Genomic DNA, 25,943 nt, shown 5'->3' with positions numbered 1-25,943 from the left:
AATCATCCAGCCGACGGGCAAACAAGTCGTTAGACGTTCGGAGATTGCGAACTTCGGTCTGAAGATCCGAGACATCCGTAGTAAGGCTTGCAGTCTTAATGTCCAGGGACTTGACCCGCTCATTGGTTTTCGCCAAGTCCGTCCTAATGAGGTTGACTTCGATCGCCACCGTGTCTATCTTGAAGCCAGTGTTTCGTACTGCTGGCCCATATAGGTCTTAACACTTGTGATGGCGCCCATGACGTCCCTCAATGTCAGCTCCTCAGTTGCAGGAGAGCCATCTCCAGTCTTGTCCAAGACTTTACCCACACCGCCAGGGGATCCTTTCAGGCGGGTGAAACGATCTATAGTATGGGATTGGGCAATACCCCCTCGGTACGCGCCCCAGGTTGCTTGCTTCTCGTTCTCCGTCTTGCCCGCCATGATGAGCGGTGAGCCCTGACGGAACTTTTGGGATCTGGTTAGAATGGTTCTCTGCACTACAAACTTGTAGAGGCAAGGGGACGAGGGCGGAGGACAAGCGTAGAGCTGGCGGCAAGACCCAGGTCAGCCGTGTCGACAGGCAGCAAGTCGCAGTAGACAATGACCAAAAACGAAACCGAAAGTACCACAGGGGCAGTGGACGTGTCTCACTGGCCGTTGTTGTTCAATTGCCGCCTGGGTACCTCGGGGACTCAAGTCCGTGGATGGTCTTCGGTATAGGCCGCATGTTTCAAAGTTCAGTTCCCGGCGGCCAAATCGATTTTTGAAAAGGAATACCGTGTCAGCAGGGCATCTGCTAGAAGTACCCGTCGTCCAAATCAGGATACGTTGCAGGATAGATGCGGGAGGCGGAAAGGGTCTCGGGAGCCCTGTGCTCACGCGTCCATCTTGGATGCGCGCGAAGCTCCTCCCCCCCTTGTTTTATTTATTAAACATTATGCTCCATGGACTAGGGTCTTCTCACTTTCCCACAAGTTAAGGGTAAATACTGAGGCGATCACAGGTTTTTAGTTTTAGGGCCAACAGTATGGAACAAACCACCATAGGCTTTTTGTCTGGAGGAGTCCTTGCTGGCTTTGTATTTAGCTGCAAAAAGTTAAATTTTCTGCTCTTATTATAGCTGCTACCATAAACGTCTTTTCGAGACCCTACTTGTGGCTGGGTCAACAGTCCATACTATACAAATATAAATAAATAAATACAGTAAATAGGCCAGCACTGATCCCAGCACTGAAAGTACACATAGGCTCCTCTGACATCGGTGCGAAATAGTGCACCTCCTCCTTTGCCAGCCACTCTGTTCTTCCAGATGTTAACCTTAAGGTCCCACAAACCTCCCTCTTCTGCGGAATACCCCAGGACCCCATTCTGCCCCCTTGATCACCAATCTCTTCTTGGAACCCCTTGCAGCCCTGTTCACTAAACATCATGATCCATCAACATGCCAACGCCACCTGAAAATCTCCACTGCCCACAACATTCAGCGACACAAACCCTACCTTAATCTCATTCAGAATTGGATAACTAGCATCTAACTTAACTCAGCCCAAAGACGACAAGATTGCTGCTGGCCACTAACAGTCATAAATAAGCAAGAATTGAAGGATGGCTCACCAAAATATATGTGGATTGCTTGTCTCATAGCTGATTTCCAAATGAAAACCATATGGACTTACCCTTCTCGCCAAATAACACATCACCAAGAAATTCAAGGCATAATGATGCCAGCTTTTCTTCCTGAAGAAAGCAAAACCTTTCCTCCCTGCCTCCGACATCAATCCAAGTGGTCCTCCTGAATCAGCGTAAAGCAAACACCTTGTTCTGCTGCCTCCCTGACACCAATATGCCCCCATGTAAAGGATATCCTAGTGGCTGCAGCATGTCTCACCATAATCCTGAAGAAGTTGGAACAGGCTGACCCTCCGAGTTGCCATCAAATTCTTTTGAAACGAGCAATACGTCGGCAGCCTTTTTAATTAATTTCCCTTTCAGGGTTAGTTTGAATGTCAAGTGCAGTGGAATGCCTTACAAGAGTGACCTTTGAATAATTCTCACAATGATTGGCTGTTATTCGCCCAGTCTAACACTTGTTAAGAAGACAGCTTGTTCCAAAAAAAGACAGCATTGATGGGGCTCTCCATACAAAGTAGGCCGCAGAAAAGATCACAACGGCAAAGTACCCGACATTTCAGCTTTACCGTGTTCTCTTCTCGTTGTACTTGTAATGCAGAGAGCTCGCCTTTAATGTGTGCGCCACATGGCACTTAGAAAATGCAATTTTTTGCAATTTTCTAAGAAATTGCAAATTACCATCAGCATGATGCATTGCATTTAGGGGATCGCATTTGCGATTCCCTAAATCCATCAAAATAAATGGCTGTTCTGTTTTGTTGAGTATTAACCCCTTCGATGCTCATGACGAGCTCAGCTCGTCATGAGGCACGGTTGAGCTGTGCTGATGACGAGCTGAGCTTGTCATGAACAATGGGAACTCTCAGAGTTCAGCACCGGGGGGGGAAAACCTCTAGCAGCCAAGGTATTAAGTGGATTCAGCTTGATTGTAACCTCATTCATGGTGCACCTTGTATATAATGTATGTTTAACTCTATGTTTAGCCCAGTGTGTATATATGTCTAGATAAATGTTGTAGGTGATCTGTCTTTCAGAATTACATGTTTGATTAATGATATGAATATGCAAAAAATATTTAAAGAGAAGTCAATAAAATACTACAGACCAAATGAATTAGAGAATGGGCTGGAGTCTGTTTAACTAAAAGCAGCTTTCCAAAGTGACGATAGGAGTTTGTTTGTCTAAAAAGTTGTATAGGCCCTTCCTAGCCGCCTTCGGGCCAAACCCCCATTTTATTTCTAAAATACTGTCTGTAAATAAAGCATGATCTCAGAGGGGTAAATCAATTCAGTTCACATACTGCTGGTGCATAAAATAGGATCTTGGCTGCGCTGCACCAAATGAGACCATCATAATACAGGCCTGGGAGTTCCTGATTCACATAATGCATGCAGATTGACTGTAAGATATTGAGTTATTCGTTATGGGGCGGGGTGACTACCCACCTTAAGTAATCAACATAGTCCTTGACAGAGTGAAACACTAAAATCACTATATTACCATGAGCTCAACCCCTGCTAGTTATGGCACAAAAGCAGACAGGCTTAACTCTGAGTAAACGTGTAAAGTATGTATGCAGTACCAAAACAGTAATAAAGGCAAAACATAACACAAGAAAAATCTCAAACCAATATATTAGTATTTTTTTATAAATAACTTGACACCAAAACAACAACAAATCCAATAAAGGGAACCAGAGATATGAAGTTTTAAAATGTTAAATAAAAATAGCACCAAAAAGCATTAAGCAACTGTAAGGGTCAACTGGTCGTGGTTCGACTTGACTCTTACCATGATGGAGCACGGGTTGGGTACAGGGACCAGGTTCGATCAGGTTGAAGGACTCAACTTGGAATTTAGTCTTAAATATAGAAGTCCAAAGTCCTCAGTGGGACATGGCAGCAGGCTGTAGCAAATGAGGGTAAGGTAAGATAGCTGTCAGAGGAGGTTCTGTTGAAGCCATTGTTTTTTTGACAGGAAACCCTTGAGTGGTATAAATTCAAATTTCACGCCCAGGAAAGGTCCCTTGCCAGTCAGATTATTTTGCTACCTTTGCCCAGCTAAGATTTCTTTGTACTCACTAAGTCACTTTTTTTGAGCTCGGAATCCTCCAGAAAGCAGGGCTTTAGGCTATTGTCAAAAAGGCTCTAGGAGGCCAGATACCATCTCCACAAAGTCGAGCTGCAGAGTATTTACCCATGTGAAAAACTCTGAGAGGCCGTAACCTGAATCCTCAGTCCAGCGGCAATGCACCATGGTCGAATCAACTTGGCATTTTTGTCTCAGTCCTCGGGAGGTCTTTGGAGCCAAAAAGTTTCTAAGTCTTAGGGCATATGTGTGCGCCACATGGCACTTAGAAAATGCAATTTTATGCAATTTTCTAAGAAATTGCAAATTACCATCAGTTTGAAGTTGATGGTAATTTGCAATTCCAAATTGCGGAACCGCAATTTGTGAATGCATGATGCATTGTAATCATGGAATGGCATTTGCGATTCCCTAAATCCATTAAATTAATTGCTGTTTTCAGGGCTGGTAGGAGAAGTCCAGCCAGATACAGCCAACGTTCTAGAACCTGAGTACTGTACTTGGTCAGGATATATTCCAGCAGAGGCCACCAGCAGGGTCTAGGGAAGATCCAGTTGGAACTTGTCAACAGCAATATTGTAGAAAATGTCTTTAGAAGCAAGTTGTTCCCCCGTATATCTTAGAACACGAGAACACTCCTATGACGTGTGTAGTCCTCTTACTAGTCCTGGTTACAATAAGAAGTAGGTCCAGTCCTTAAAGGCTCCTCTCAGGCCTCAGACAGCAGATTCAGTCCTCTTCTTATGTTCACCAGGTCTAGTAGTGATCTCAGGAGGGTACTGGGATGCCACATTTATGCTTGTCACCAGCTTGTGGGTGGGGGCAACTCCTGGCTTCTCTTTCGCGAATGGGGTAAAAGTTTGCAGGGTTACCCTACTCACTTTTGCAGAATTTTCTGTGTGCCCTATTGCAAACTATCCCACAGTGTCCCTTTTTTTATAAATCCAAGATAGTGAAACCCTTCTCCTCTTGTGTAGAGCCTGTGTGCTCACCCAAGAACTGTGGCCAGGGAAATGAGCACCTCCCCCCCTTTAGTTATTTCAAATCTGTTCTGAGGGCAGCTCCCTCCCACTGGTTTGGTGCATGCCTGACTGAGGGAAAATAGAAGAACCCTTTCTTTATGTGTTCTGATATATGCATGTGACAGAGGAGGCCACAGTGAAGTAAATGAAGTTCCTTTGCACTGCCCAAATGGTTATCCTACCAGAGGAACAAAAATACCTTCCCACACCAAGTCTAATGCAAATTAGCCTCCAGAGGCTCTAGACAGGGAAAAGATAACTTTATAAATGTACATTTTCTTGAATGTTTATTAAAAATCTGACGGCGCCATTGAATTAGGTTTTTTATAAATATTACAAAGAGTTCTGGAATGATGTTCCTATGTGTTTCCTAGCAAACAATAGCATTATTAAATGTAATAGTACATCTCGGTGTTTCTCTATTAATAGCCTTGCTGCAGTAAAAATTGCTTTTAGGCGCTAGCCCCTTTAAGGACATGTTTTGCACTATCTTTATACGAGTACTACTTTAAAATACCATGCACCCTGCCGTTTAAGATACAAAGCCTACTTACAGAATACACATTACTATTTAGAGGGTAGGTTTAGCCCTGTCAAAGGGGTTCATTTTGATAGGTCAAATTGCAGTCTTTACACTGTTCTAATCAGGCTACAATAGTGGGCTTGATGCCATGTTTGTAATGCCACCGGAGTGCATGGCACAATAGTTGCTGAAGTCCACTAGTGACTTTTAATTGACAGGACCTGGGTACACATTGTACCATATCCTAGGGGCTTGTAGCTAAATTAAATATGTCATTAAGATTATGCCAATTCAACCTTGTGAAAAGGGGGAGCAGTGGAACTGTACTTCTGGTTTGCAGGGATAAACTGCACAGTGTTGTAAAGCCAGCAAAGACTGATCTGGGGTTGAACCATGCAAAAGATGGTCATTTCCCTAGACCATGGGTACTCACAAACTTTATCTCGGGGCCAAATTTACAGTGTGGTTTGTGTCCGAGGGCCGCACCGGTGGAGGCGGGGTCAGTGGGAGAGGGGGCGGAGCTCGAGCAACAAAAAAAAATGGTAACATGAGGTTGATCACTGGTCCCTGCAGTGGACGCCTTCGTCCACTGAGCCACCAGACCCGACATACACACATCTCTCTATCTCTCTCGTTCTTTCTCAGTCTCTCTCTCTCTCTCTCTCTCTCTCTCTCTCTCTCTCTCTCTCTCTCTCTCTCTCTCTGTCCCTCCCTCTCTCTCTCCCTCTTCCTCCCTCCCTCTACCTCTCTCTCCCTCTCTGTCTCCCTCTGTCTCACTCACTCTGACTGTCTCACTCCCTCTCACTTCCGCTCTCCCTCTGTCTCACTCACTCTGACTGTCTCACTCCCTCTCTCCCTCTGTCTCACTCACTCTGACTGCCTCACTCCCTCTCTCCCTCTGTCTCACTCACTCTGACTGTCTCACTCTCCCCCTGTCTACCTCTCTCTCTCTGTTTCCCTCTCCCTGTTACCCTCTCCCTCTCTCTGTTTCCCTCTCCCTCACTCTGTTTCCCTCTCCTCGCTCTGTTTCCCTCACTCTGTTTCCCTCTCCCTCCTTCCCTCTGTTCCCTTTCTCTCATTCCCTCTCCCTCCTTCCCTCTGTCTCTCTCTGTCTCCTTCCCTCTTCCTCCTTCCCTCTGTCTCCCTCTCTCTCCTTTCCTCTCCCTCACTCTGAGGTCTCCCTCACTCTGAGGTCTCCTTCCCTCACTCTGTCTCCCTCCCTCGCTCTGCTTCCCTGCCTCGCTCTCCCTCTGTCTGCCTCTCCCTCGCTCTCCCTCTGTCTGCCTCTGTCTCCCTCCCTCGCTCTCCCTCGCTCTCCATCACTCTCCCTCGCTCTCCCTCGCTCTCCATCACTCTCCCTCGCTCTCCCTCTGTCTGCCTCCCTCGCTCTCCCTCACTCTCCCCCTGTCTGCCTCTGTCTCCCTCCCTCGGCCTCTATCTCCCTCCCTCGCTCTCCCTCTCCCTCGCTCTCCCTCGCTCTCCCTCCCTCGCTCTCCCTCTGTCTGCTTCTGTCTCCCTCCCTCGCTCTCCATCACTCTCCCACACTCTCCCTCGATCTCCCTCGATCTCCCTCGCTCTCCCTGTCTGCCTCTCCCTCGCTCTCCCTCTGTCTGCCTCTCCCTCGCTCTCCCTCAGGGAGGGAGATGTGTGTCTGTCCTAAGCCCCCCAACACTCACCCCAGTGTATGTCAGGGGAAAGGAGATGTGTATCTGTCCTTAGCCCCAGCCTTTCAGAGCAGCTTTGAGTGGAGCAACAAAGCTCAGCAGCATCGGTGACCACAGCAAACACCGGACTCTGAAGAGAGGACGAGTGAGGGAGAAGGGAAAGGAGAAACATAGAGTGCATTGGATGTGGGAATGACGAGAGCGATTCTCCAGGGCATTGAAAGTTGAGACAGAAGGAAAGGTGTTTTCAAACAAATATTTATTTATTTGATTTTAATTAAAGACAAGAAAAACAGGTATGAGCACATCAGGATCCGTAGGATTTCGATAGTTGTGGAGAGCTTGTATCAATAATGCATATGCTGTGACATGGCATGCACATATTTGTGCGATACGTGTAATTCGCTCAGTGCCTCTGTCTCTCTCCCCCTCTTCCTCCCTCCTTCTCCCTCTGTCACCCTCTTCACCTCATCCTGCCTGTGTGTGCCTGGGCTCAGACAGCTTCCCGGCACACACACACACAACCGCAGAGCAATTGACATGTCTTTAAAAGACCATTCCCATGTTAATGAGGCTTTGTTCACCTCGTAGGCCCCTGCAGCTCCACGGAATCGCCCGGCCCCGGCCCCCACAGAGCAGCAGTCTCTTGACTCGCGCTGCCGCAGGAGTTTTTTCTGACACTCTTAAAAAATATATATATACATTAAAACATGGGTACGATGTTTGGACGGTCCACGGGCCGCCAGGGAAGACTTGCCGGGCCGCCAGCGGCCTGCGGGCCGTACTATGAGTACCCCTGCCGTAGACCAACCCACTCAGGCAGAAATTGAACTTTATTGAGTTGGATGAATGCACAAGCCCCTATTATGAGTTACGCCCACCCAGCTAGATGATGAACTTCAAGGAGTTTTATGCAGATTTGAGCCATCATTATGAGTTAAGTAGAGTGAAATTCCCAAACAGAATTCCATTCTACCCAATTATGAACTGTTCTATGTTTTCACACCTAGTTTTCTCTCAATTTTACTGGCCCAAACAAATGCAGTCAAATTGCTATAGGCTTCGGCTGCAACAGCAGATAGGCCTTGACCTCCTAGCCTAGCTCGACCTCCTTCTTTTGGAAAGGGGGAGCAGGCCTAAACGAATACCTAAAACCGATCAACTGCACATGGTGTGGTATGTATGCATGTATTACTATTCCTGCCTACACCTACAAATAAGTGTCACATGTCCATTCAGTGATTGACATGAACTATCCACATGATCTCTGTATCAACTAGGTCCTCATAAATTCCTTCTTATATATTCTACTGATGAAAGCTTTACATACCTCTGCTGGCAGCTCCAGCGTCAACTGCCAATACCTGCACTGGTCTTCTCCTTGCTTTGATGTCTTCAGGACTGTCCACACAGCCTGGCCAGGTGCCAGAGCTTAGTAAGTGTTGTCCAACATGTCTGAAACTGTTGAATTGCACGCACCTCTGGTATTTTACATTATCACTTAAAGCACTCCACAGTGTTCCTCAGAAGCACACCAGCATGTCACTTGTAAGCCCTATGCTACCATGTTTGCGGTGTACACATAAGTCCAATGTGAACATTGCATCTCCCACACTTGTACTGCCCATCAATGGTGCCAATAACTCTTAGCTAAACCTACACAAAGTTTGTACGCTGAGATGTAGCCAAACAGGTACAGGTGGGACTGCAACACTATTTCGTCTAATGAAAGTTCAAAAGGCTGACGATTCGTCTGCCATGCCGAAATGTCCTATGAAAAACTGAGAATATCCACTGAGTAGATATCAGTAACATCTATATAAATGTTATCTCATTTGATGTCTCTGAATTTGATGTTGAATCATTTAATTTCATGCCAAAAAATGTGACTTTAAAATGCTGTATCCTGCATTACAACTAAAAGAAATAAGACAATTTTTCAAACACATGTCCATTCACAGCTGCAGCCACTCAGCAACCTCTAGTGCAACACTGGGGCACTTCCATCCTTGAGAGTCAGAGAGACCATTCCAAACGGCAACACTCTGCTATCCTGTGTCAGGTAGGCCGCTAGCTCAAGGCTGTGATGGTACAGTTACACCTGTTGCATCTTAATTTCATCTTTCACAAGTAAACATGTATGTATGTTACGCTATGTTAAAAAGAACTTATCAAGCGCTCGTTCACCAACGGCTTCTTGGCGCTGAGGGAGACGTGAAGCAGCAATACAGGGAGGAGACCTAGTTATCATATGCCTGATGGAACAGCCATGTCTTCAGCTGTTTTCTGAACGGTGCATAGGAGGTGACCGTCCTTAGCTCCATCAAGAGCCAGTTCCAGAACTGAGGGGCTAGAACTGCAAATCGAGAGCCCACATGTTTCTTGCGTTTTTAAGATTGGGGTAACTAGCAGATTCAAGTGGGAAGATCGTAAATTACGAGTGTGAATATAGCGTAAGATCTTGGATGCAATAAAAGTTGGACTTGTACAATAGAGAGCTTTAAAAATTGTGCATCCCATCTTGAAAAGGCCCGCATGGCCACAGGGAGCCAGTGAAGGCTTTTCATCAGGGGCCAGATACGGTTCCATTTAGGTTGATGGAAGGTCAATCTGGCAGCCTGATTCTGGACTAGCTGAAGGTGTCCAAGTTGGTAAGCCAGGATACCCACATAGAGAAGGTTAGAATAGTCCATCAGGAGATGACCAAGGTCAGGATCACTAAGGTCAGAGCTTCCTTGGACAGATATCTACTAATCTTCTTAATTCTGCACAGTTGGAAAAACCCAGCAGAAACCACTGAGCTGATCTGAGCTTTTATTGATAGATCATTGCTTACCACTATACCAAAACTCTTGGCTGAGCTAGCCGGAAGTGGAGGGTTGCCTGAGGTAGATGGCTAAAAATGTTGCAAGACTTTCATAATTACAGATTCAGGGTGCCCTTCGTATGATGTCTGACATGTCTGAGTGCAAATCATATTCTCTTCCATTTTCAGTTTTGCTTTCAGATGCACCTTCAAGGATTATAATTACAGCACTATATGTGATCACTGTATGAAATCTACACACATCACAGGAATTGTCCACACACACACCATATGTAGTGCTAGCAGGCAAGAGATGATACACACCAATTTTGCTGTGGTTAATATAAGCACCATGTTGTCAGTGTCATGAAGGATGTACTCTATACCACGAGTATTCACAAACTTTTTATTCAAGCTAAAATTAAAATGTGCACATCATAACACTGTCACATGTCTATAGACTGTGTGTCTCTTTCATGCACCGCATCTGTGGAAGAGGATCCTGACACCGATGATCAGTTTACAAGTGGTGGTTGATATGCGGTCTTTGTAGGGAACCCCTCGCTTCTGTAGGCCACCTTCTTTTCTAGGTACACAAGAGATGTGGACAAGAATGTCTAACCCGCAATTCAGCGCATTGTGGATGCTGCAGCTTTGAACAAGTATTCATCCACCCACAGAGGTATTCAGTTTACATTGTCAGTGAACAGTCTTACTCACCTGGTGCTCTTCCAGACTGATAGTCTGCCGGTGCAGGGACCAAGGTTTCAGGTGTCTGAAACCTTGGTCCTGGACGCACCCATGGACCATTCTCCTGCCTCTCCTGCAAATTTAGCGGCACCGACATCTACACTGCTACGACCACTCCACAGACTCCCGACCCCAACCACCTAGAATGCATCCTTCTCAACACCCGCTCGGTCCACAGGCACGCCATTGACCTTTGGAACCTACTAGACACCATCTCTCCTGACGTCGCCTTCCTAACGGAAACATGGATGAACACTTCCTCCGCCCCTGACATCGCCATCGCTATCCCTGATGACTATAAGATCACACGCAAGGACCGCACCGACCATACAGGAGGCGGAATCGCTATCGTCCATAAGAAATCAATCCGCATCTCAACCAGCTCTGACGCCAACCTCGCTAACTCCGAACACCTTCACTTCCAGATCCACATCGACCCCAAAACCACACTCAGAGGCACCCTCCTCTACAGACCACCAGGACCCCGCGCAAAATTCAGTGAAGACATCACGGACTTCATCACCCCACACACGCTCCCCTCCAAAGACTAGGTCTTCTGGGAGACCTCAACTTCCACCTTGAAAAGATCAACGACCGCAACACCGCCACCCTCCTGGACAACCTCGCCAACCTTGGACTTAAACAACTGGTCACTTCCCCCACCCACATCGCAGGTCACACACTCGACCCCATCTTCACCTCCAGCAACCATGTCTCCTTCAACCACACTACGGATCTCCTCTGGACTGACCACAGCTGCGTTCACTTCACCTACAACAAGCCGAAACCCATCTACCACCTCCAACCAACTCTACAAAGAAACTGGAACAAAATCACCACGGAGCAGATCTCCTCATCGCTCCTTCAAACCTCCCCAGCCCTCTCTTCTAACGCCAACGAAGCCGCCTCCAACCTCACCCTTTGGTTATCCAACACCGCCGACACCTTAGCACCACTGAAAAAACGTCAACACAAACTTGGCATCAAGAAGGCCTCATGGTTCAACGATGACCTCAAGAAGTCCAAGAAACTGTGTCGCTCCCTTGAAAAGGCCTGGAAAAAAGACCCATCCACCAGCAACAAGGACGCCTTCAAAAGCACCATCCGTACTCACCACCAACTGATCCGAAAAGCCAAGAAAAAAGCATTCAAGGATCGACTTGACAACAACGCCCACAACAGCAAGGAACTTTTCAACATCGTCAAGGAATTTTCCAACCCCTCGGCCAATTCCAACGACATCACCCCCTCTCAAACCCTCTGCGATTCCCTAGCCTCATTTTTCCACAACAAGATTGCTGACATCCACAACAGCTTTGACAACCAACCCGGAAGCCAACCCACCCTTCCATCAGCTGACCATCTTCCCCCCGTTAACACCCTTAACGCCTGGAACCCAATCTCCACTGAGGACACCATCCGCCTGATGAATTCCATCCACTCTGGATCCCCCACAGACCCATGCCCTCACCACATCTTCAACAAAGCAGACTCCGTCATAGCTCCGCACCTCCGAGACGTCATCAACTGCTCCTTCAACTCCGCTACCTTCCCAGAAGACTGGAAACACGCTGAACTCACCGCCCTTCTGAAAAAACCAACAGCAGACCCCACCGAACTCAAAAACTACCGCCCCATCTCGCTTCTTCCATTCCCGGCCAAAGTCATCGAGAAAGCTGTCAACAACCAGCTTGCCGCCTTCCTCGAAGCCAACAAATCACTCGACCCCTCACAATCTGGCTTCCGAGCCAAACACAGCACTGAGACCGCCCTCATCGCAGCAACAGACGACATTCGAACTCTACTGGACAATGGAGACACAGTCGCCCTCATCCTCCTCGACCTCTCTGCAGCCTTCGACACAGTCTGCCACAGCACCCTTTTACAACGCCTCAGCAACATCGGAATACAAGGAAAAGCACTCGAATGGATCACCTCGTTCCTCACCGGAAGAACCCAGAGAGTCCGCCTCCCACCTTTCAAGTCCGAGGCCTCTGAAATCATCTGCGGCGTACCACAAGGATCCTCACTCAGTCCCACCCTCTTCAACGTATACATGAGCCCCCTCGCGGCCATCGCCCGCCAACACAACCTCAACATCATCTCTTACGCGGATGACACTCAACTGATCCTATCTCTCACCAAGGACCCCAGCACCGCCAAAACTAACCTACACGAAGGAATGAAAGAAGTCGCCGAATGGATGAAACAAAGCCGTCTGAAACTGAACTCAGACAAAACAGAAGTCCTCATCTTAGGTAAATCCCCCTCTGCATGGGACGACTCCTGGTGGCCGGAAGCCCTCGGAAATGCACCCATCCCGACAGACCACGCATGGAACCTTGGCGTCATCCTGGATTCCTCACTCTCAATGAACAGACAAGTCAGCGCCGTATCCTCTTCCTGCTTTAACATCCTTCGCATGCTCAGAAAAACATTTCGTTGGATCCCCTCCGAAACAAGGAAAACAGTCACCCACGCTCTAGTCACGAGCCGACTGGACTACGGAAACACCCTCTACGCAGGTACCACCGCTAAACTCCAGAAAAAACTACAACGAATCCAAAACGCCTCAGCCAGGCTCATATTAGACATCCCACGCAACGAACACATCTCTGGTCACCTTAAAGACCTCCACTGGCTACCCGTCAATAAGAGGATTACTTTCCGACTGCTTACCCACGCACACAAATCACTCTACGACATCGGACCAGACTGCCTCAACTCTCGACTATCCTTCTACACCCCCTCCCGCCAACTTCGCTCTTCCAGCCAAGCCTTCGCCACTGTACCTCGCATCAACAAGACCACCATGGGAGGCAGATCCTTCTCATACCTAGCTGCCAAAACATGGAACTCACTCCCCGCCTACCTTCGCCTCACCCAGAATCACCTAGCGTTCAGAAAGCAGCTTAAAACATGGATATTTGACAAATAATCCTCCTCCCCTTCCTAAGCGCCTTGAAACCCTCTGGGTATGTAGTGCGCTATATAAATGTTATGACTTGACTTGACTTGACCTACTCACCTACTCTGAAGATAGAACAGGTGAAATCTGTGGCTCACGTCCACTCTGAAGGGCAGCCCAGTAGTTCAGTTCAGAACTATACTATGCCTGAGTGGAATGTTTAACTATGTTGGTGACATTTTTGAAATTCTTAATTTTTGTGTTTTAAATGAAATTTGTAGACATTTTGAATAATTTAGAAAGGCAATTATAACATACACATGTTGTAAGTGACAGTATATGTTTTTAAATTGCACTTATTTGGAAAATATACTAAAGTCCTCTAGTGTTCGCAACTGTCATTGTAAGTGTGCATACTGAAGAAATAAAAACCTTCTAATTGTAAGAGGGAGAAAGCACATGGCTAACTAAGATGGCTGCCAAGTACAAAATGGCTTTCAGCTCATGCTAACAGTGATTCCTGCAATCTTTAACAGATGGTCCTTTTAGCATGAGCTAAAGACATTCCTATGATCTAGTAGGAACATGGAAAATATTTTGCACATTTATTCTCATAAATTCATCAATATCCTAATCCATTTCTAGGTGGGCATTGTTCATTCTAAACATTTCATTAAGCTGGTATATATAAGGTATACACAGGAGTACAAAGGGAACAGAGCATTGGGTCATACAGATAGCAGGAGAGAGTAATTGCTATGATTACAAACAGAACCATCAATATTTTTCAACTCTAAGCAAAAAGCAAATCCTAGAACATTCTAGCCCAATTCTATGTAAAAAACAGTTTCAATAGACTTTTCCAGTGTTCTTTTTATGAGGGCTAGAGTATCAATTATTATAGTAAAAAATAATCCTGGTTCCAGTGGACCAGGAGGGCCACACAGGGCCATGGGAATTAGGACGAGGGACCGCAGAGGGATGCTCCTCCTCAAAAATGGTACGACTAAAGGGGTACATTACTAACAGAAAAAGAAGTCCTTGGGAAATTGAAGCCGCTGTACAGCCAGCCCGAGGGGATATTCTCCCTGTTTCTGTTTGAGCCTCACAGGCAGGCTCTTGTTGTTCCCACGGTGGAGCTGCAGAACTCGCAACTCAGGAATCACGGGCCAGTTTGAGAAGAAAAAAAATCTTTCTTTCTGGATAGGGCAATCACCCCCCAGGGCAAATGCCCTCAACTATCCTGTTCAGTGTCTCAGGCAGTGCACCAGTTTTCTTCACTTTGATTTAGCAGGCACCAAAGGCTCAGCACCTGTACCCTAAATCCAAGTCCTTCCCTAACTCTTGTATTGTTCTGCTGGCGAACTGCTCTTTTGTGGGGCCAAAGATTATCCAGTATGCCCAGGCACTCTTGATCAACAAACAAAGGTGCAAACTTTCATTCACTTTGGGACCAGGACTCAAAGATGTGATGCTGGGATCTCTGAACAACCCTGCAACCCTTGTTTCAAAAGCGGTCACCTCAAGCAAAAGCCTCCTTGCCATCCTTGTCGGTCAGTGACTCTCAGCTGGGCATCAAAAACTTGATCCACGACTTCTTCTTTCTGATTTGTGGGCTTCAAACTGAACTGGTGCTCACTCCCCAGGCTGGATCTGATGTCCGGACCCCTCTGGCAATGGTTGTAAGGCAGCAAATATCTATTGGTGGACAGACAAAAGGTCTTCAGACAAAGCACAGAAATAATCTATCAACAGAGAGGATAGTCTCAGAATACTTCCTAGTCTTGGGACGCCCCATATATTAGCTAGCCCCCTAAGAACCACTTCATCTATCTGAGAGTAAAAACCCTGAACCTATTACACTATTTGAAACACCTAAGGAAGTCTGTGTTCATTTACTAAATTTTGAGGAAAAAAGAAAAACAATACAGACACACTCCAAATCCTTCCATTTGTGTATTCCTATATTATTCATCTGAAGAACCCTCAAGAAAAAAGGAAATGTTCTACACTTTTACTCATAAACCTTGCATTACTTGTACAGGATTGCAGACACTTCTAAAATAATTTCTCTTAATAAAAGCACCTACATTGTGCGCTTAGGAGCATGCTCTCATGTTATAGGTGCCTCAGGAAAAATCTAAAACTGCTAATTTAACAGGGATTCCTATTACATAAAGAACTTTTTAAAAACGTCAATATAGTGGGTACATACATTTCACCAGCAGAACATGTTGTGACAAACAAATTCTTATAAAACAATATTTTCTTTTCAAAAATGTTTGCTGAGGATCACATGGGTGTCTAGCCTGCATTCTACTTTTCACAATCCAAACTATGCAAAATCAGCTCTAATAAAGACTGTCATATAACATGAGAATACCATAAACAATAATGGTGTTATCACCTGAGAAATTTAGAACAAAAACTACCCACGTCTAATTCCCCTAAAAGGTCAACTAAGGGGACAGCAATCTAGACTACTCATCCTTTCACAATTTCATCAGACAGGATGGGCAGTAAAATAGCATATTTATTTATTCATTTTATTAATGCTAACAATTTTTAAAACAGTATTACTGAATAGCCAAATGTCTCATGGCTGTTTCCTAGACAATTTAGACAGGCTTAAAAGAGAGTGAGAAAAAGAGAGAAAAAATACATTTGACTACCCTTAATTTGTAGAGGAGCTAACCTCCTTCCCCCATTTCGACAGTAGGAAGCCTGAAACAGGTTTCACTTCTGTCAAAACTATTAACCCCTATTTGTAGCAACTGGGCATAAACAAAGTTGTAGGAGGTAAATAGCACATTTAGCTAGCTAGAAAACATTAATAACTAACCACCAATTCCTTTAGCAATTGTAATAGTGTAACATGAGGGCGAATGAATTCAAACTAAAATCCCATTGCCTCCTTATCTCAGCCCTTGCACAGTAATCTTTAAGCTAAAACCATTAGTGCTATATACATGGCAGAGCTATCTCTGCATATGACTTACACATTCTGCTATCTCTTGAAAATTTTATTCAATAGGATAACCCCACCTGCACATTTTAGTTCCCCCCATTGCGATAAAGCGCTGCTTAAATTCAACTTTGATCCTAGGAGTTCACAGTATGATTATTAGGCAGTATAGAGATTAAAAAACAAATTTAGTGCACTTATTTTTAATAAACTATTTTTTCATATAATCAAAATGCCCCCCTTTTTTTTTAATAACACCAATCCTTTTGATGGTTGCACATATAAAAAGCAAGCCTCATTCATGTTTGCCTTAAAATGTACTCATTTATAAACCTCAGCACAGAAGCCTTACTGAAACGTGAAAAGTCTGCTCCACTTTTTAAAGGACAGTTCGTTTTTTAACATCAGAACCACGGATGTGCTTAATAATGCCTTAACCGCGGCGGCAATTCCGCCGCGGTGTGGGTGTTCTAAAATGTGGGCGGGCCTGCGACGGCCGTTGCCCGTTCGCAGCACCAGGGAGGGAGGGCAGCCATCGGTCGTTGGCCGACAGGAGCACGGAACGGGTTAAAAAGGCATTAAGAAAGAAAATCCCTTTTAACTTTTCTTTGTTATCCAAAATAATTAAACTGTCTTTTGTAACTTTTTAAATCAAGCAGTTTGTAAAGCACGCCTTTATACCGTGTTTGCACTAACTTAACAATCTAGTTGACTCAGCAGTTTCCTTGTGGCTTGGGACCAAGAATAGCCATGTATTATTGACGCAGCTGTTGCTCTGACCACCAGGCGTCAAATTCTCACATCTTTCGAGCCGGCACAAATCTATCGTTCTGTAATGTCGGGTTTACTTCAGCAACAACCAATTCACTCAGATGATGTGAATGCCTTTAAACATCTAATATAATGTGTCTGAGGAGAATGCTCTGACATTTTGTATTTTAGTCCTAGTTATTGCAAAGCACACAATTTCATTTGTTCCCTTCCTTTTAATGAGGCCTATTTTATTCCTATTGAATCTGAATTCTAATTTTATCTTTAGCATTGAGGCAATTTGCACACATGTATAGTTTCTTACTTTGTAAATGTTAATGGTAGCGTGCAGCTATTTAGCATATGTTATATAATTCATTTCTGGATTTTTTATTTAATATGTAATTAATTAAATGACATTTTGCATAACAGAATGATGACAAAAAAAACACATTGAGCTCATTCCAGACATTTTCAGAAGGTGGTCATACACCCAGAACACACAATACAGCGCGCTTAAGGCTAGCCATTCTTGCACAAAGAACGCAATCGCTACTCACTCGCACAAGTACCACTGGTGTCAAACTACATAGTAATTTAAAAACACAATTAACCCGCAAATTAACACTTAGAACAGAAACAAAAGACAGCCCAGAGACTGTACTTAAACCAAACCATTTGTAAATATTAATTGTAAGTCATATTTACAAGAACAACTTCTCAAAAGTAGTTAAAAAAAGTGCACCAAAACAGCCCAAAGTCTGTTCCATTTTCAAGAAGCCAAAATACACCAAATGTTCCAGTTTTGACTGGCAGAACACTCAAAAAGCACTCTGCATATCATTACTAAGTGCACAGATCAGGGTCCTTTTTTATGTAAATATTTATTTCCATGGGGTACTTGGTCACCAAGGAAGAAATATCTTTTTTACTATATTTCAACAATTTTAGGTATCCCGTCTTGGGGAGCCACCTGATTCCGTTCTAGTTCCATATTGGTACCTCCAAGAAAGCAACACATTCTACGAAGTGTGCTAAGAACAGGCATGCCAATAATATTGCAGCATATACAATATTATTCGCAGTGTGGCACTTAACGCAATGTGTGCCATTCAAGTTTTAAAAAAGTTAGAGAAAAATTTCCTAATTACCTGTCTATATTAATTGCAATTCATATATATCCAAGAAAGTTCCAAGATTTTTGGCTAAAACAAAACAACTCACATGTCGACGACCTTTCCAAACACAAATCTCCAACCTCTCACTGCCAAGTTCTGAATGACCTAACGGTCGTTGTTAGAATACTCACGCCAAAAAGGTTCTCAGTCGGGAGCAGCAAACATTTGGAGGAGCTGATCAGGGAGACCAGAAATATGCTGGGCTGCAGAGGCAGAGAATCTCCATGCGCAGGGTACCTCCTTAGTAGATTCCTGTCCTGTCCTCCTCAGTAGATTCCTGTCTCCCATCAAGACCACTCCCTTGGATAGCCGCTTCTCTGATGAGGTCCATGTTTTGGGTGCCATTTGAAGAAATAAAAACCTTCTAAGGGGTTCACTGATACACCTGGTCCTTTAAACCAACAAAAAAGAAATTGGCAACGAAGCTGTAATATAAAAACAATGCATTTATTAACCTCACATGAGGGAGATTGCATCACACAGTACCCTCATGTCACTGTAGGAGGCATTCAAAGGAGTACAGAGAACAGGGGCCTTATATATGCATAGGTTACATATTTATTTATTTATTCAATTTATAAAGCGCACTATCACCTAGCAGGCATCCTGGAGCTAAAGTAGCTCAAGGGGGGAGCGAGTCAAAAACAAGGACCGGCCACTAAATCTTGGGGAACAGCCAAGTTTTTACACTTTTTCTGAAGGAAGGAGCTCCCTGAGTTGCCTGATTTCCCAAGGGAGGCTGTTCCACAATTTAGCCGCTGCCACCCCAAAGGATCTGCCCCCCGACCTGACCTTGCAAAACCTAGGAACCTTCACTAATCTCGCCGACGAGGAGCGCAATGTTCTTGTCGGAACGTACCAATCGAATTTTTTGCGCATACGCACAGATCCTATCCCGTGAAGGGCTTTTTAAAAACAAGGCAGAGAGACTTAAATTTCACTCTCTGTCTCAGGGGGAGCCAGTGAAGTTCAGCTAAGGCTGCAGAGGCAGAGGAACATAGTCAGCATAAAACTAAGGGAAGGTCCTGGCACATACAAGAATACTTACTGACTAATATGGCTATACAAAATTTGTTTGCTCAACAAAGTGAGAGGAGAGATATTTTTCCTTACATCAACAAGAATAGCCTGACAGTTATAAATTAAGAGCAGATGCATTTTGACAGCTAGGCCTTTCTGAGCATGTGCAAGGCTCTGGAAGAGGGAGAAAGCACAGGGCGAGCACATGGCTAACTAAGATGGCTGCCAAGTATATAATGACGTTCAGCTAATGCTAACAGCAATTCCTGCAATCTTTAACAATACGGTGCAGCAAAACCCAACACCTGTTTTCATAGGCCTAACACATTGCATACATTACTCCTGTAAGAAATTGTGTTATTGGCTGAGGGTGGAGGAAGCCATCTCACTCATCAACCACAATCCTTGCCAGAGTGAACTACAAAAGTCACTAAATTAACCTGTGCTTAACCCTCAGGTAGCTTGGCCTTAAACCAGTCAAGCTTAACTAAGAGGCAATGTGTAAAGTATTTATACAGTACACAAACAGTAATGAAGTTAAAAAAACACAACTGGAGAAATATTCCCAAACCAATTCAAAAATAGTAGGCACATTTAAATGAATAAAATGATACCAGAATGACAAAAATCTAATCAGTAGAACCAAAGGTTTTGAGTTTTATATACATTTTAAGTAAACGTAGTGCCTAAAACACAAACCCCAAACTAAGGGTATCTGGTCTCACTCGGGACAAAACCACAAGTTCAGGCTGAATGTGATGGAGCTCTCATCAGGAACGGGCCAAGTTTGACCAACTGGGAGTTGTGCTTTATGTCCTGGTAGGAGGTCTGCCTGGCTCTGCTTTTTGAGGCTTCTTGTCGCTCAGCGTCAGTTCCAATGAAGCACAGCTGTGCGGTGAGGCTTTACAGAGATTTGCTTCTTTTCACTCAGTGTGGGTTCCGGTTAAGCTTTCAGCTGTGCTGCAAAGCTTTGTGGGGCTTTTGCTCACTCGGCATCAGTTCTGATGAAGCTCTTAGCTTGGTGCCATATTTGATGGAACTCTTAGCTAAGCGAGGAGTAGTTTTCTCTGATGCCAGTCAAGGGTCGAATACCTGGGGGGCACATCTTGGGGATCATGACTCACTCTAGCGGAGGCCAGAAGTAGGGCTCAGACAGGTACAATTGCAGGTTCATGTAGGTTTAGTTGTAGCCGGTCAGCTGGGCAGTTGCAGGGAGGCCTCTGTAGCTTGTTATGTCCCTGTTTTTTACACAGAAGGTCACCTAATTGATCCTTGGAGTCACTCTGGGTAGCCTGGGATGAAGGCAAGCAGGTCCAATCTTCCTTCTCAGAGAGTAATGTCCTCAAGCAGCAGGGCAGTCCTCTGGCAGTAGGCCAGTCCTTCAAACTTTCACTGGTCCAGGTGTGTTCTGATGAGTGGCTCTGGAGGTCCAGTACTTATACCCGGGGCCACCCTTTGTGTAGGAGGATTCCCTGTCCTATCCCCACATCTGGTTCTGTAAAGTTCTTCCCCTGTCCCTGTCATTGCTCCAAACCGTCTAGGGTGACAAAAGGAAGGATAGGTCTGGTCTCAGATTACCTTTTGTGTACAGGAGACACAACTCTCCTGTCCACACCTAAGTCCCCTTTGTGATGCTGTCGGGAAGCAATATAAGAACCCCAACAATAGAGCCATTCACAGTCATGTGACTGAGGGTACTGGCAGATGGTACAAATGGTTGGGACAATAAAATACCAACATTTTTAAAGTGCCATTTTCACAATTGTGACTTAAAATCTGACTTCACCATTAAAGAGGACTTTAAATTACAGTTAGTTTGAGTGTAAACAGCTTGCCTTTGTCTCTGTCTGTTCCCAATCCAAAGTAGCATGTCTTAAATGTAATAATAGAACACAGTTTTAGTTAATGGGAGAGAAAGGCCTAACAACAGTGAAAAATTACTTTTTCACTGCCAGGTCAAGTATAAATTAAGTACACATGTCCTACCTTTTAAATAAAAGGCACCCTGTGCTAAGAGCCATTATGGCCTAACTTAGGGGTGACTTATAAGTAATAAAAAATAAGCTTTTGGGCTGGCAACAGGTTTACTTTGCCAGGACCAAATGTCAGTTTAAAACTGTACTTCAGGCTGCAGGCGAAGGGCTGATACATGTTTTACAGTGCTACTTTAGAAAGTGGCACAATGAGTGGTGCAGGGCCACTAAAAGCATTTAATTTACATGTACTGGGCACATGTAGGCCAGTTTACCAGAGACTTACAGGTAAAGTAAATTAAATGTGCCAATTAGATGTAGTCCAATTTTACTATGTTTGACAGAGAGATCCCAATCACTTTAGAACTGTTTAGCAGTGGTAAAGTACACAGATTGCTAAAGGCAACGACTATTAATTCAGCAAACAGGAGGGTTGAAGGCAAAACGTTTGAGGGAATACCACACCAAGAATTTCAGGTCTAATAACTTGTTTGTAAAGGTTAGGAAATTACTACCGTTTTAAACTGGCTTCAGAAATATTTTTTCTTTTACTATATTCCCACACTTGATATTTCTCCATGCATAAACTGGGGTAACTTGAGCATGTTTGCAAACTTTGTGGCGCTTACACCAGTACATCTACGATGTGACCTGTTTGAATGCGAAATATGAGAAGTGCATTTAGAAATATTTGTGAATTCCAAATACAGATACAGGTACATGGGAGTGGGTGTACACCACATTTGTATTTTTTTTTTCAATCACTCCTTTAATCCCTTCCGTGCTTGTGACGGAAACACTCCGTCACGAGCCACGGACGCGCTGTGCTGGTGACGGAGTGGTTCCGTCACGGCGCGGCCGCACCGCCCACGCTGCAGGAATTCCGTGCCTGTGCCGCCGTTCTAATGAGCGAGTGGGGTCGTGAGGGACCACTCCGTCACAAGCACAGCGCGCCCGCGGTTCGTGATGGAGTGGTTCCATCACGAGCATGGCGGTGTCGCGCGGAAAGCCCCCCCATCCCACGCGCCAAGGGTTTAACACACCTCTAGAAGAGTAACCGGGATGAAAATTCATTACTGCATAATATATGAAAATGATAAGCATATTTTATTCATTTACTCAACTTCTTGCAATTTTAAAAATAAATATTATCTAAAGTATGTAAGCATATGTTACACCATATTGCTGGAAAAGTCAATCATAAATATGGACAACTCCTTAGGAAATGACTCTGTCAGGGGGGCAGAGGACATTATGCCAGCCACCCTGATCAACAAGACTGCCTTATTTAGAGACCTCCCCGGGCCAAGCATTGATCCCTGTACCTTCATGAGAATCCCTGTTACAAACCAAAACACCAGCCTTACATGCAATTTTTAGCTAAGCAAGGGATCCTTAGTAGGAATCCTCCTACCCAATTTCATAAAACTCCCTACATTATTGTGTCCCAATTCCCTGTGGGCAAATTTGAGCAACTCGATGGGAGGGCTAAGACTATTTTCAAAAATGATTTTCGACGAGCGGCAAGTCCCCACTGTTCAAATGGCCTCAAACACCAGCTCCGTAGGTAGCTACAAGTACACTTTTAGATTTGTAAAATAAACACATTTATTTCTGAGATTTTTGTCCAAGGGTTTTGGAAAATCTGAAAATTGTCTCAATAGAGCTTTCAAACAGCGATTTCCTTGTGGCTCTTTGCTGGAACCACAAACCTTGGGAATCAAATGAACACCCCGTTAGGAAACTTTATTTGTCTTTTCAGTGAACACACCACCAATTGAAAATTTACACAGCTTTGAGGGTCTAGGACCACAGAATATTATAGTAGTTTTGTTCAAGTTAGTAATGAGATCCAGGTTGTCCTTGTAGTAAGCAAATGCATCCAGTAGTTTTTGCAAAATATTAGCAGTCCCAGACTTGAGCTTCTGCATATCATTACAATGTCACGGGCCTGCCTCTTAATTAATCTGGCATTGTTCCCCTTTTTATCCGGCTACCCAGGCCATTGGCATCCCCTGATAGCAGTGGTCAGGCTGGTGAAATATGAAAGTTGTAGGCCTTAAACGTTCGGGATGAGTGAACTGTGGCGAGCGAGCATAACAAGCGAGCCCGACAGTCCCAAGGGGGGGTTCGAGATTTTTTTTTTAAAGGAGTGGATAAATTGGCCATTTTCAAGCAAATTTGAGAAAGCAAGAAGGTTAATAAGGCAATTGTGAAAGTGTAGTTATGATATCAATAAAGAGATTTCATATAATGATGTAGGTAGCTTCTTATTCAGTATAAGCAGAGAACTTCATAACAGACTTTGAAATAACAATGCTGAGTTCAAAACCATCGGCTTAAGCAAAGGCAAAACGTTTTATTTAGGTCACTGAGTACTGCAAGTGCACAGTTACCTTACGTAGAGTATTCTAGAACATCACTCTGACAGTGAGTAATGACTGCACTAAATATCCACAACATTAGTACAAAACAATTCAAGCCTCAAAAGTACGAAGGTGCAAATAAAATGAACACACAAGCTGTGTTTTGGCCAAAACAAAACTGCCCCAACGAACCATATTACCACGAAAAAAGAAAACTACTGGTGCTTTCCCATGAAATCTGTTACTAAGGCCTTTGAATTGGTTTGTGATGGCTTGAATGTTATTGCTACATTCTAGAGTGCAACTGCTTTTTGGCTTCAAGCCATTTGTCAGGCCTAAAGATGCTGGCAGCAAGAACACAAGGCTTAGGAGGATGGGCTGTGAGCCGTGACTAATAAACTAGCCATTAATATGAGAACAAGCATTTTCCGCCTCTGATGAGATGCACCGGGCATCGAAACGCGTCAGGCACAATATCAAATTGAGGCACCATGTGGGGCGAATGACTTATATGCCGGATGGTAGAATTTCAAGCTGCGTGACCTCCCAAGCTCTAGGGCAAACTTTGCGATTACATGTCAAGCGGCGGCCCCGTCGCGGGAGGAGCACCATCTCTCAACCGAGAAAAAGAGAGGCTGTGCCAACGAACTTGTCTGTGGCGTAACAGCGTTTGGAGTTCGTCTGAATGAAACGCTCTGCATCGTGCTGAATCCTATAAGGAAAATGAAAGGCTGATATGACTTTACAGTGGGAAATAACAGCGAAGGCTCCCTTGGAACTCGAGTCTGAAACCAAGTGACTCAAGCTCCCAGCATGCATCACAATATTTGCATAAACGGCGCAAACCCACTGAGGGTAATAGAAAACACCTGCATGCAACCATGAAAATAAAAGAGGGCCAATCTCAACTGTGAATTGAAGCCGCCTCTGATGAGATGCACAGGGCATCGAAACGCGTCAGGCACAATATCAAATTGAGGCACCATGTGGGGCGAATGACTTATATGCCGGATGGTAGAATTCCAAGCTGCGTGACCTGCCAAGCTCTAGGGCAAACTTTGCGATTACATGTCAAGCGGCGGCCCCATCGCGGGAGGAGCACCATCTCTCAACCGAGAAAAAGAGAGGCTGTGCCAACGAACTTGTCTGTGGCGTAACAGCGTTTGGAGTTCGTCTGAATGAAACGCTCTGCATCGTGCTGAATCCCATAAGGAAAATGAAAGGCTGATATGACTTTACAGTGGGAAATAACAGCGAAGGCTCCCTTGGAACTCGAGTCTGAAACCAAGTGACTCAAGCTCCCAGCATGCATCACAATATTTGCATAAACGGCGCAAACCCACTGAGGGTAATAGAAAACACCTGCATGCAACCATGAAAATAAAAGAGGGCCAATCTCAACTGTGAATTGAAGCCGCCTCTGATGAGATGCACAGGGCATCGAAACGCGTCAGGCACAATATCAAATTGAGGCACCATGTGGGGCGAATGACTTATATGCCGGATGGTAGAATTTCAAGCTGCGTGACCTCCCAAGCTCTAGGGCAAACTTTGCGATTACATGTCAAGCGGCGGCCCCGTCGCGGGAGGAGCACCATCTCTCAACCGAGAAAAAGAGAGGCTGTGCCAACGAACTTGTCTGTGGCGTAACAGCGTTTGGAGTTCGTCTGAATGAAACGCTCTGCATCGTGCTGAATCCTATAAGGAAAATGAAAGGCTGATATGACTTTACAGTGGGAAATAACAGCAAAGGCTCCCTTGGAACTCGAGTCTGAAACCAAGTGACTCAAGCTCCCAGCATGCATCACAATATTTGCATAAACGGCGCAAACCCACTGAGGGTAATAGAAAACACCCGCATGCAACCATGAAAATAAAAGAGGGCCAATCTCAACTGTGAATTGAAGCCGCCTCTGATGAGATGCACAGGGCATCGAAACGCGTCAGGCACAATATCAAATTGAGGCACCATGTGGGGCGAATGACTTATATGCCGGATGGTAGAATTCCAAGCTGCGTGACCTGCCAAGCTCTAGGGCAAACTTTGCGATTACATGTCAAGCGGCAGCCCCATCGCGGGAGGAGCACCATCTCTCAACCGAGAAAAAGAGAGGCTGTGCCAACGAACTTGTCTGTGGCGTAACAGCGTTTGGAGTTCGTCTGAATGAAACGCTCCGCATCGTGCTGAATCCTATAAGGAAAATGAAAGGCTGATATGACTTTACAGTGGGAAATAACAGCGAAGGCTCCCTTGGAACTCGAGTCTGAAACCAAGTGACTCAAGCTCCCAGCATGCATCACAATATTTGCATAAAC

General features: G+C 44.9%; 1 protein-coding gene across 1 annotated transcript in view; it reads left to right on the top strand.

The window, feature by feature from the left end:
* Window positions 1-25,943, top strand: part of LOC147729167 (uncharacterized) — a 66,531-nt gene that overhangs the window by 32,841 nt on the left and 7,747 nt on the right. Inside the window, exon 3 of the mRNA XM_086959802.1 lies at window positions 8,873-8,973. Coding sequence (XP_086815928.1) covers window positions 8,873-8,973 — 101 coding nt within the window. The remainder of the gene's footprint in view (window positions 1-8,872; window positions 8,974-25,943) is intronic.

This window comes from Lissotriton vulgaris, chromosome 2_2 (assembly GCF_964263255.1).
Source record: "Lissotriton vulgaris chromosome 2_2, aLisVul1.2, whole genome shotgun sequence".
Lineage (NCBI taxonomy): Eukaryota > Metazoa > Chordata > Amphibia > Caudata > Salamandridae > Lissotriton > Lissotriton vulgaris.
This window is presented reverse-complemented; position numbering and strand designations above follow the sequence as displayed.